The sequence below is a fragment of the Anolis sagrei genome, chromosome 2 (genome assembly GCF_037176765.1).
Source record: "Anolis sagrei isolate rAnoSag1 chromosome 2, rAnoSag1.mat, whole genome shotgun sequence".
In the NCBI taxonomy this organism is placed as follows: Eukaryota; Metazoa; Chordata; class Lepidosauria; order Squamata; family Dactyloidae; genus Anolis; species Anolis sagrei.
Genome location: NC_090022.1, coordinates 233,797,808 through 233,810,899, shown reverse-complemented (window position 1 = coordinate 233,810,899; position 13,092 = coordinate 233,797,808). Strand labels below are relative to the sequence as shown.

The 13,092-nt window shown below is 37.6% G+C and overlaps 1 protein-coding gene across 1 annotated transcript in view; it reads right to left on the bottom strand.

Moving 5' to 3' along the window:
• The window catches only part of LOC132766443 (rab9 effector protein with kelch motifs-like), a 61,643-nt gene that overhangs the window by 30,658 nt on the left and 17,893 nt on the right, over positions 1-13,092 (bottom strand). Inside the window, exons 9-10 of the mRNA XM_060760822.2 lie at positions 4,255-4,355; positions 2,614-2,699 (exon numbers count right to left, since the gene is read on the bottom strand). Of these exons, the coding sequence (XP_060616805.2) occupies positions 2,614-2,699; positions 4,255-4,355 (187 nt within the window). The remainder of the gene's footprint in view (positions 1-2,613; positions 2,700-4,254; positions 4,356-13,092) is intronic.

The window sequence follows — 13,092 nt, the reverse complement described above, 5'->3', positions numbered from 1 at the left end:
TCTGTAATGATAGTCATATGAGAAAAATCCATAGTGTTTGGTGGACCAGAATGGTAAGTTTATTTTAAATCCCAAAGGGAGATGTAAGAAACAGGAATGGGGGTGGGGGTGCCTGCAGATGCCTATCAAAATGGAGAATGCCTCTTGAGGAAATGAGTTCAGCCCTTGGGATGCCTACCTCTGCTCTACCTAAAGGATTCTCACACTATTATAGGCTAAGAGTCAGCAAGAAAGTAAATCTGGCTCTCTTTGTGGGAGTCTGGTTAATGCAGTCCAACTGTAATGAGTTCTCACTGCTCAACAACAGCAGCAGCAAAATTATTACCCTTCTCCGTAAACTATTCAGCTGCAGTTCAGAGGAATGAACTGGCAAAGCCACCACTGACACAGGTTAAGGCAGGCATGTAGCCGGGGGGGGGGGGCCTTGGGGGGCTTGAGCCCCCCCCCCCTGAAATTCTCATGGTGGTCCATGAGAAGGCCTTACTGGTACATTATTTAAACTGTTATGCTTATTCATATCATGATCTGATCACCATGCTCAATATATTCCATATGCATGGGGGTATTGGGGTAACGATACAAAAGGTTTGCTAGGGTAGACCCTCTTTCACTCAGACTCAGCCCCCCCGAACCAAACTCAGCCCCCCCTCCCGAAACAAAATCCTGGCTACGGGCCTGGGTTGAGGCATCATTGTAGGTGATCGCTCGTGACTGAGTGTGATTGTCTTCCATACATGGAGTATTGGCAGTGGATCTGTGACTGCAAAGTCCTATTCTGGTTTCAGATGGTCTTTCACATTGAGACGGTCATGACAAGGGTTTGCTTGATTTGCTTTCTTCTTGGCATGCTTTTTTCTTAGCCTCTTTAAAACTCATAACTGACCTCCAGTTATAATTTTTCAATCTCTTTTGTAGTGCACAACAAAAGGGACAACAAGCAGGTTGAGTATCCCTTATGTAAAATGTTTAGAACTAGAAGTGTTCTGTATTTTGGATTATTTTTTTTTTGGATTTTTGAATATCTGTATTTATTTACAAATAATGAGATCATCTTGGAGATGGAACTCATTTATTTATGTTTTTATTTGTTTTTTACATACCATATACACATGGCCTGAAAGCACTACTATACATAAAGTTTTAAATAATGTTACACCTAAAATGAAGTTTATGTCCATGAATCATCAGAAAATAAAGGTGCCACTATGGATAAGTATACACAGCAAGAAAACACGGACTCACTGCAAATTCACTTCTGGCTGTTCCCACAATGTTTGCCAACTCCTAGTGAATATTGCATATTTTACAGGATTAAATCAGCTTTGTCCTGTTTTGATCAACATCAAGGGATACTCTTGAGTTTCCTGGATGTTGCAGAGTATCCCGAGCAGCCTGGACAATGGGATCAGCTCTGATTCAAACCAGTCTGCTGTACTGATGGGACACTGATGACATGACCCTTTCCTTTCACACATCCTTATATATATACACATATACATATATACATACACACACACACACACACACAATACAATTGTCTTGTCACACCAGCTATTTCTAATTCTATAGTCCCACACCCCTCTCATTCACATAGCATTCTAAAAATACACCTGTCTATTACTTCCACTTGTTATAATTACATCCATTGCATATAATTATTGTAATATATTTTCTGATTGTTCATTCACAGTTTTTCCTGGATGTTTAGTGGTTGAAATTTGCCATTACTTTTGCACATGAAACTAATAAATGGCTTCCTTGTGTTTTCAAATAAATCTTCTTTTATTTCTCCTTTTGCTAATCTTAATTTATAGGTTACCTTTTCTGATAAGGCTATCACCCACACTCTGTTTAACCAATTCTTTATTGATAAATTCTCTAGCTTTTTCCAAGTTCTGACTATTTTGTGTCTTGCAGTAAATAACATGAGAAATGAGGAAGCTTGCCATAGATGCAGGCGAAACGTCAGGAGAAATGCCTCTAGAACATGGCCATATAGCCCGAAAAAACCCACAAGAACTATAAGATTTTTATTTGCCAAATCCTTATTCTTACTTTCAAATACAGAAATCCTTGCACTCAGCAATGCAGGGAAAGGGAATGACTCATTCCTGTGTCACTGCTTCTACCCAGCAAGGGAGTCCCATGTAAGCTCTTGGTCTTCATGGGCATTTGTGCTCTTTATGGGCCTTGGATTTAGCAGGAAATATAGACTTGACATAATCAATCACCCATGCTGGCAATCTCAGATTTTAGAGGATTTTGAGTTTCGGAATGTGGTATAAGGGATGTCCAACCTATATTCCTTTGCCTATGAGATGCCAGAGGTTACCAAAAATGGATGGGCAACTTGAAGATTGTGAACTTTGTTCTGTTTCAGCCATCAAAACCAATTCCTCAGTTCAGAATTATTTTAATTCAAAGTGTAATTCTTCTATGTCTCACTGTAGGAGGGCCTAATTAATGTCCTACAAGCCCAAAGTCTGCCCATTCCTGCCATTGGTATTTTACCAAATTCTGTTTCTGCAAGTAAAATTTCTTATTATCCTTTCAAACAAAATAAAAAGGAAAGCAATGTCATTCCAAAAAAAATTGCAGGATTATTTTTTTTACCTTATCATGGTGCGCTGTAAATGTATGATGTGACCTCCCAACTGGCTTTTCTCCCTTGACTTCACACTTTTGCCATGATAAAGATACTTAGACAACGGGGGAGTAGGGGACAATAGACAAACATTTTACATTTTCTGTTATTTTTCACAATCTGTAAAAGCAGATTTTTCATACATTTTGGCAAGGAGTCTTATAAATGTAGGAGGTTTAAAAACAGTCGCAATTTACACCCACAAACTAGACTGATTTATTGGACCTTCCAAGTTTTTCCTTTTGCAGTTAATTTGAACTGCATTAACTTGAATTTCAAAACATGAACTATGGCGTAATAAAGTACAGGTCTGGAAAAAGCTATAGGTAAAATAATCGGCAACACTAGTCAATATTGATAATTTGCACAATCTTATTTAGATCAAACTTATACAGTAGAGTCCCACTTATCCAACCTTCGCTCATGCAACATTCTGTATTATCCAACACAGTCTGCCTCCTGCCCAGATCCACAGCTGTTTCAATATATTGCAATGTTTTGGTGCTAAATTCGTATATACAGTAATTACTACATAACATTTGGTGTATTGAACTGCTTTTTCTGTTGATTTGTTGTAAAACATGATGTTTTGGTGCTTAATTTGTAACATCATAATGTAATTTGACATTTAATAGGATTTTCCTTAATCCCTCCTTATTAGTCAACATTTTTTGCTTATCCAACGTTCTGCCTGCCCATTTATGTTGGATAAGCGAGACTTTTCTGTACTCTCGTCTCTGTGACATCCCTAGGGTTATTTAAAGAGTGCAATCACAATTTGGTGAAGAGTTTTCTCTTCACCAAATTGAACATGCCCAGTTCCTTCTACCTTTCTTCATTTACCTCTCAACACCAAACAGCATTATATTATTGTCCAAAGCCCTTATGGCACCATAGGTGTACAAGGTATGCAGGTTAAAGAGATTAACAATTTCTGGATGATTGAACACACAAATGGGTAAAATTTACAACAGTTAAAAACTTCTTAAATGCATGTTGGCTAAAAGCATATTAAACATATACCTCTCATAATCAGTGTTGCCCTTCTCTGGACTCTAACTTGTATATTATTATAAGCTCATTATATTTATTTATACCACACTTTATCTCTCCCAAAGTTCAGAACTGGACACACCAGATGAGGCCTGGCCAGCAAATGATGTAGGGAGACTATTACTTCCCTCAAATTGGAAACTATGCTTTTATGAATGCTGGCTAAACTAGCCTTTGTCTTTTTTGGTACAGCGTTACATGTTTTGTGAACTGCTGGCTCATATTCAACTTTCGTGTTATTATCAACAATAATACCAAGATTCATTTCACATGTAGAACAGCTGAGTAATGTTTTCACTATATTGTGCATTTAGTTTTTTGTGTCCTAAATTTAGAACTTTGCATTTGTCTCTATTTAATTCTGTTTTATTGATTCCTGTCCAGTTTTCTAATTTATCAGGATACTTTTAAATTCTGGTCCTGTCTTCCTTTTACCTTTTATATGTCTATTTCTCAACTTCCAAACAAACACAAAACCATTCCCAAGTCTCTTGCTAAGAGCAACGGTAATTCATGGTAAATGATCATGGTAAAAGATCTGTAATAATAAATAACACCTGTGTCCAGTGCAAACACATCTGTACAATAGTAATCTTCGTTGGAGCAACCTCCAAACATATAGATGATTTCTCCAATGGATGCAAAAGCATGGCCTGACCTGAAAAATTAAGCACCATTTGAAATGTATAGTGTGTCATGTAGCTCATGCAAACAAAAATTAAATTGGGATCAAAAGAATAGGAACAGAGATGTGGTAAACAACAGGGAATAAACCATGGGGCAACACAGAGGAAGGTTGGATGGATAATTCAATACATTTCCAGAAGGAAAACTTTTGACTATTTTATTACTCTTGTGGGATTTTGCAAGTTCCGAATTTAGGAAACAATCTGAGCAATTTTTAAGTACTCAGGACACCTGGGAAGGAAATGATGTGACCTTTGACTGTGCTTCAGTCACTTATGACTGAAAAGAGAAGTGAATACAAGAAAGGGAAGCAATGGAGAGAAATATGAACAGGAGAGAGGATTTAATTATTCTGATTCATGGAAGCTCTCGACATTTTCCCAAAATAATTACATCAGATTAGGCATAGTTTGGCCACAACTTTTTCCTCTTAAGAACTTTATAAAGCCAGGTGGTGGGATGGTCTGAATATTAGACAAAGACCATGGAAACCAGGATTTGAATCCTCACTTTGCTGTGGAAGTCACTTTCTCAAGCTTAGAGGAAACCAATGGTAAATCTCATAAAGGTTGCCATAAAAACTTCTTATAGGGTCACCATAAGTCAGAGTTGACTTGAAAGCACATAAAGACAATAATAAGGACATTTGATGGCAACTTTTCTTTCAATCATTGGAGGATATCAAAGAATGTGGACCATGCAGCACCTATGCTTCCTATCATAGGAGGCAGGACTAGGCAAAACTGCTCCAATTACTGGATCTGTTGTAAAATTGCAGAAAACCATCATTTGAGTGTCCACATGACATCACTTTCCTACATTTTAATGGCAATCACAGGTTCACTGCTTCCTCCACTCTCTTAGCTCTTTACCTCATTGGTCACCATAACATTTGCAACCCAAGCAGCAGGTAGTTATTTGGTTCTCAAAAATTCATGTAGTTATTTCTTCTTTTCTCACATGCATGCCATTGTATGCATGTGTGTGCATGTGTTTGTATTTATTAGTGGGTGGCATTTTTCAGCCTATCCTTACAAGGTTTTTAATACAAGGTTTTAATTTTAATTTAAACAGAAAATTAGAATAAATGCAATATTACATTTTTGTGCTCTCTAATATAAATACAATTGGATAGATTTTTAAAGGGCTTATCAGTGATTAATTAAGCACACAATCACTTTTCTCTTAACTTTTCTGTCTCTCAATTAGGACTTACTATCGGGGAAGCCTGTGGACAGCTGCAGCCTTTGCTGCATGACTTCTTCTGTAATCCTTACATCAACTCATCCAGTATTGTTGATGTGTAGACTGAAGAGAGGTTTGCCTAACATAAGTGAGCACATGGCAAAAGAGAGGGTCAAGCCAGGGGCTTTCTTCTGATTCACACCTCAGTCACTTAGCTGCTGTACCACTTTTTGATGAAGCAGTGAAGTTGACATCTGTTCAGCAATGGCAAGTGACTTTTGCCGAAATAACTGCTAGAAAAAGCCAGTATTGTAATCTACTCTAGCAGCAGGTCTACAAGGGTCAGGTATACCTGCCACTTGCTGTTCCCTGCTGTCCAGATTCTTTGAATTAACTCTCAGGCATTTCAAGGCAACAACAGCAGTATCGAGTACCTCCCCAGGTGCTGGAAAATGAGAAACTGCAGTCTTTTTTTTTAGAAAAATTGAGTGATGTCAGAGGGGAGGTTGTGGGCTTTGAGTAATGGATGGCACTCTTGATTTCTGAACTGACCCATCCCAAGGGACAGTTTATGTTCAATCCTTTTCTTACCAGTTTATGCCCAATCCTTTGCTTGATAATTAACATTTTCCTCTGGAGGAGCTCTATGCTTGCTTTTCTCATTCTAGTCTCTAGCTCTTATCCCTGTGTGCCATGGTCCTGGTTTCTCTCTTCCTATTTCATAGATTGTTTGAAAAGTTTTAGGGTTACAGCACCGAGAATGCCATGGAAAGCATGGCCACTGGAGATTATGGGAGCTATAGTTGAAAAGTAAGAATTTTATTCTCTGTTCTCCTGCCCAATAAGCACCAACTTCAAAGTTTGTTGCTAAATGTTACCCATGTTAAAAAAATCGATCTCATCTTTAGGCAGAGTGATTATTCTGGGAGGGCTCAGAATAATGAGAAGGATGAAGATATTATGAGAAGGATGAAGACAGATATTTAATTTATTCTGCTGCCAGAGAGAGGAGGAGGCATTTATAGACACACATATCTCAGGTAACTTATTTTGGGTATAATGAACCTTGAGTTTTGTGTTTTTGTGCATGTGCTCATTTTCTGGTCTAGCTCAGATGCCAAAACATTTGGGTCCTACCCACTTAGAAATTCCTAATAACCAAATGACTTTGCCACACCCACCCCAACTCATAAATTGTTTTAACGAACAATGGGAACAGTGAAATCAATCAAAAGTGGTTTCCTCCATCTGTTTGGCACTATGGGTACAATAATTCATGACCACCAAACATTATGGTTTGGGCTGGTGGGAGTTGTAGTACGTATGAAACACACTAGCTTGCCTTTTTCTAGTTTAAAGGGACTTTCATATTCAACGCCTACCTGTTGTGGCATAGAGTAGAATCTTGCTTATCCAACCTTCACTCATCCAACATTCTGTATTATCCAACGCCCAGATTCACATCTGTTTCGATACATTGCGATGTTTTGGTGCAAAATGTGTAAATACAGTAATTACTACATAATGTTACCATGTACTGAACTGCTTTTTTTGTCGACTTGTTGTAAAACTTGATGTTTTGGTGCTTAATTTGTATAATCATAACATAATTTGACATTTAATAGGCTTTTCCTAAATCTCTCCTTATTATCCAACATTTTTGCTTATCCAGCGTTCTACTGGCCTGTTTATGTTGGATAAGTAAGATTCTACTGTACTTAATATTTTCCACTGGATGAGTTTATTTTCCATAGAATGTTTATTTAGCTCAATCATGCATTATATAAATTTCTTTTTGGTTGTGTCAGGAGCGACTTGAGAAACTGCAAGTTGCTTCTGGTGTGAGAGAATTGGTCATCTGCAAGGACGTTGCCCAGGGGACGCCAGGATGTTTTGATGTTTTACCATCCTTGTGGAAGGCTTCTCTCATGTCCCCGCATGAGGAGCTGGAGCTGATAGAGGGAGCTCATCCGCGCTCTCCCCGGATTTGAACCTATGACCTGTCAGTCTTCAGTCCTGCCGGCACAGGGGTTTAACCCATTGTGCCACCGGGGGCTCCTATTATATAAATAATATATTAGCAATATATGTTTACTAGTCCTTTACCAATGTAGTTAAATTTGATGCATTTGTGTATGAAACAATGGAATACTGGTATGAGTCTTAAAGCAAGAGAACAGGGTTTCACTAGAGCAGTGGAGATTTCAAGCCTCCCTTTTCCATTGAAACTCCATTTGTAATCCCTAAAAACTACTCTTGAGGGTCAGGGAATGCTCTGAAATGGGACGGAGTGCAGTGGGTTAAAGTAGGAAGGAGTAATTGGTAGAAAGTGGGAGGTGCTTTGCACAGACAAAATATATTCTTGATTCCAAGGCAACTTTTTTCCTTATGATCAGATGACATCTGTAGTGAATTCCCTACCTGTTAGGCTAGGAGAAGCCTAGAAAAGTAGGCCCAAGAAGTTCAACAGCCATTTTGGAAAGGGTGCCAGGGGAATCCATTTTAGTTACTCATTTCCTGAAGGGGGCATGTTTAGAAATAGCGGCTTTGGAGGGAAATGAGGGAAGACTGTAATTGGCTGGGTGGGAGTGGGCAGAGCCTAACTTGGCAAAAGAAAAAAAATGACTTTAAGGGGACGTTTTGAAACCCTGTCAGGCAGATTGAATCTGGGTGTCAGAAGTGATTTAATCTGGGAGTTAGGAGTGGTGAAGGGTTAGTGAGAGAGGCCTGAAATTTGTCAGTAGCAGAGATAGCTAGTGAAAAGATTTCTACAGCTATTAAGGAAATAGCTGGTGGAGACATGTAGAGATAGATCCAGGGTAGGACTATCTGTGGAGGTGTTTAGAATTACTTTCAGAGAATCAATCCTGTCAGTAAATTCTGTGGAGGGAGAGAGAAGTGTTCCTGTGTAACTAAGTCTGAACTGCTTAAAGTAACCACACGCTTTTAAGTCAATATTTTGAAACAGCTAAGCTTTATACCTGAATTGTTCCAGTTCTCTTAAATAAACATCATTGTTTTGTTGTCCACAACATCTGCCTCACGTGTGCCTCTGTAGGTGAAGTTTTAAAAGCAGCTTCCTGCCGCAATCAAGAGTGTGTGTGGCAGCGTATAATTTAAAGAATAATCTTTTAGTGTTACCTCAGAACACAAGCCGGAGTGATAATTCCAACACACTCTTGCCTAAGATACCTGTAGTAAGCCAAGTTTGGTTATAAGTTTGGTGGGTGCCAGAGGGCTTTCAAAAAGGTTTTTTTGACCAGAAGAAAGTTCCAGCTTAGTGCAACTTTTGTTTTTGGGTTTTAAAACACAGAAGCCACATTACAATCACATTTGGTGTTCAGCGTTTTGGGACTTTTTCCTTCAAATAAGCCCCCACCTTATTATAACTTCCTTTTCTTTTGGAAAATATAAATATATTGAATATTCTTTCCACTGCAGGAACTGGTTCATTGCCTTTGTAATAAGGGATGTGATTACACAATAGGAGTAATAGCAATTCTTTCTTATTTGAGGAGCACCAGTCAATACATTTAAATTATTGTTGTTATTAGAGTCATTTAGTCACAGAAAAATGCAAAATCAATTCTGGTGAATGCAAGGCATAATACTGTTTTGATGCCTGCATATGCCAAGGAAACTTTTCATTCTAAGCTACTTAACTTAGCTCATAAACATAACCTGAAATGTTCTGATATTATGTATTTCATTAGTTAATGTATCAATATTCAGCAATATTGTATAGCATTTGGGAAATCGTATAGGGCTGTGGCAGGTAACAAAATCTTTTGTGTATTTTCTGATAGATAGCAGTGAGGAGTTGAAGCAAATAGTGGGGCAGGGTTTACAATGTGGTACAGCCAGACCTTTGGGCATTTCTTCAGCTGAACTCTGCTAGAAAAATGCCAAGAACCAAAGACTCCATTACCACCTTGGGATTGTAGAGATTCTAGGTTAACCAAAGTACTACACCAAGTTTGCAGTAAATACAAAGGTTGTGCAGATTGGGTTGTAGGTTTTTCGGGCTATATGGCCATGTTCTAGAAGCATTCTCTCCTGACGTTTCGTCTATGGCAGGTATCCTCAGAGGTTGTGAGATGTTGAGAGTTTAAATATATTCTGCTTTAACCTTTCATCTTCTGTTAGTTGTGCAAACATGTATACTTGTTACTTTCTCGGTTTCTGAACAGTCTGATTGTTACTCGATGTTGTCTAAATTTTATGCTATTTTTTAAAAAAGAAATAGACAAAATATTCAGCACAATGTCTGTTGCCCAAATTTCTAACAGTTGCATTTATAGTTCAGTGTCATATGTATTTGCAACAATCTGGACATGTTACAAGGTTGAGCTCCTTTCACTGACTGATGTAATATTTGACCACTTCAGTCGTGCTGAATTCTCCTGTGGGCAATATTTGTGCATTTGTGATGGCAAATTTAGGGCAAAACTCATCCAAGAGGCTTAGATTTCACTGAAGATTAATCCAGTCCATTTTCGTTTTACTGAAATGTTGATAGCTGACATATTAAACAAACAAAAATCCCCACCCTTTCAGGCATTTTATAATGTGCTAAACTGCAGGGAGAATAAAAACCCACAGAGCTTTTATTGATTTGAACCCAGTATATCCAAACTGAATCTTAAGGTTTTTTTTTTTAAAAAAAAACAACCCCAAATCAGAGCAAATGTGTAAGGAACACATTATTTTGTAAAGTTTGTTTTACAAAATAGTATACAAAAAGATTGTTGACAGAATAAAGTTTCTCACACTTGAAGTGTTTATAACAACATAGCTGCGACTTTCTTTTGCCTCCCTGGCTTATGTATCAGAATTATTTGAAGGAAAAATAGTTACTAATTTGTCATGCTTGTATTTTCTGCTGGTGCCCTATGATTCCTAATGGTCTTGAGTTGACTGCAATTTGTCATGTTCAGGTTTCTATGTATGTTCCAAAAATATAATAAATGCTCTTCTCCATAATTTGAGTGAGCAAAGAATAATTTAAGAAGTTTTAATAATTTGGTTTTAGGTCATTGAGTTATGGTGGTATCAGCGGTGGCAATGGAGCAAATAAAAGTAAATTAAGTATAAGAACCTAATTTAGCAGATTTAACAGAGAAGTGGAGAGCTTTTGGTCATTCAGATATTTTGAGTTACAGCTCTTATCATTCTTTGCTATACCCATCCTAAATGAGAATTTCATAGAGCTAAAGTGAAAAACATATGAAGCAACGAAAAAAAAAATTGAGTTATATTCTACCTTTCTCCCAAATTCTGAAACAATATGTAGTGACTGATGATTCCCATGTTAGTGAGACAGTGAATCAGTTCTTGGTTTTAGTCTCAATTTTAAAATACTGAACCCTATATAAAAAAAGAGAGATTCCCCACTTTGGAGAGCACTTTTAAACCCTAGACTAAAACCCAGAGCAGGTAAATCATTCCAGTGATACACAAGGTACTAGCTGCTAGGCTGGTGAGTAATTCAGAATAAAAATTGGAATTCATATCTGATTTATTAAATTTGTGCATACAAAGCTATTTCCAAGGCATGCAGGAAAGGTGGGGATTTAGAATTTGAATCACTAACCCATTTTTCATAAATGTCCTGTAACATTCGATATATCCCAAGGTCAGTCAAATTTTCACTTATAACCATTAAGCAACTTTGGTAAAGCCAAGAGAACATAAAGTTTAAATCTCATTCCTTGCTGGCTCTGCCATAAGAAAGGGAGCTCTGGGCGTGACTAATCACAGTCACCTTAACCGTAGTATGGAAAGGCCAGACCCCCAATGGTAGGCCCTGCTGCAAAATACATTTCCAAGAATGCTGCTTAGGACTCAAATGAGGCTGAAGGACCCAAGTGAGGGCTGGCCTCACAGTTGCTGGTTAGTTAGTCTAAGAAAAATAAATATCTGCAAAAAGGACTAAAGTAAGTAAGTAATAGTATCTGTGCTACCTTGACGTTATGTGTTTGTGTATCATAAAGACAGACGGACATTCAAGGGGATTACTGCTGTTGCTTTTTTGGGGCATAAATTGTTTTGGTCTAAACTTTTAAAAATCCCCCAAAACCTGTAGATATATGAATCTTTCTGAAATTTCTGTGGATTGATGCCCTCATTATCTTTTGCATTGTATATAAAATTCAAATAGATAGTTCTTGTATTTTTTAAAAAAGGTTTTTTAAATGAAAACTTTAAAAAAATTGTCAAAATTCAGTGGATAAGCCAAACGTTCTGAAATTTGATGAGCTAACTGTGGTAAATGCGTTCTGCCACTGTAGCAAGTTTCATCTGGTTAGCTCAAACATAATGTAGAGAGAATCCCCTCAAGTTTCTCCATTGACAGTGATGTTTTCTCTTTTGCGCAATCGCGACCACCATTAACAAAGTACTCACAAATATCTGTAAGTTTCATTAGATTTCCGAAATTTTGACCACTCTGTGTACGACCATACACATAGACCACCAAAATTTGGAAAGACTTTAGAAACAAAGTGCCGGTGCCTCCTATTTTTGGAAGAAGTTTAGAACTATTTTTAATGGATTGCACTACTAGCTACCATTGAAAACACATAGCATCAAAATGCTTATTCTAACAAATGATATATTTTAAAGAACTGCCATAAAATTAGATAAAATCTGATAACTATGATATAATAAAATGAAGTTTAATACAGATGGAAAAGATGTATTGGACAAAACCTATAAACAGATCTCAAGAAAGCTGGTGTGTCAACAAGTGCTATTTCTGAATTCTTCAATATGATCTATAATAAAAGTTGCAAAAATAAATAATCAATTGTGTTGTGATATCAAATCTCAGCCTCCAGATTGCCTGAAGATCAGGTTGGTATGGAAAAATGCAGACAAGGAAGCATTAGAATGAGTAAATAAATAAATAGATGGGAAAATGAGATTGGGGCTGTATATTAGGAGCTGAAGCTGTCTAAAGAGTGGGAAAAATATATCAAACAAAACACAATAAAACACCTTCCATCAAAAGCAGAAAGAAGAAAATGAGAGAGATATGGGGTTCTGTTGGTTCTAGTAACATCCTCATTTTCCAGGGGAAAGTGCAGACCAAACTGCCAAAATGGAGAGTAAGCTCAGTCTTTCCACACAGTCTCAATATGGAGATACATTAAGATCACCATATTTAATACAAGGCAGTACTGAGAAAAAGAAAGCTGGGAATATTTTGTTTGTTGTGATGTGCCTTGATCTCAACTTGAGTTCATGGGAAGCATCTCCTAGGATTTTCTTGGTGAGATTTGCCATTGCCTTCCTCTGAGGCTGAGGAAGTGTAAATTGCCCAAGGTCACTCAGTGGAATTCCACGACTGAGCAGGGATTCAAACCCTCTTTTCTCAGAGACCTAGTAGTGCCATCCTAGTACTTCTCTGCCTTACGGGTCTTTCATGGAACAACAACAAGCAAATATGCACCTGCCTCTTCCACACAGCATAAGAATATCCACCAGCACTTCTTCATTATCATAAGACAGCAAGCTCAGGT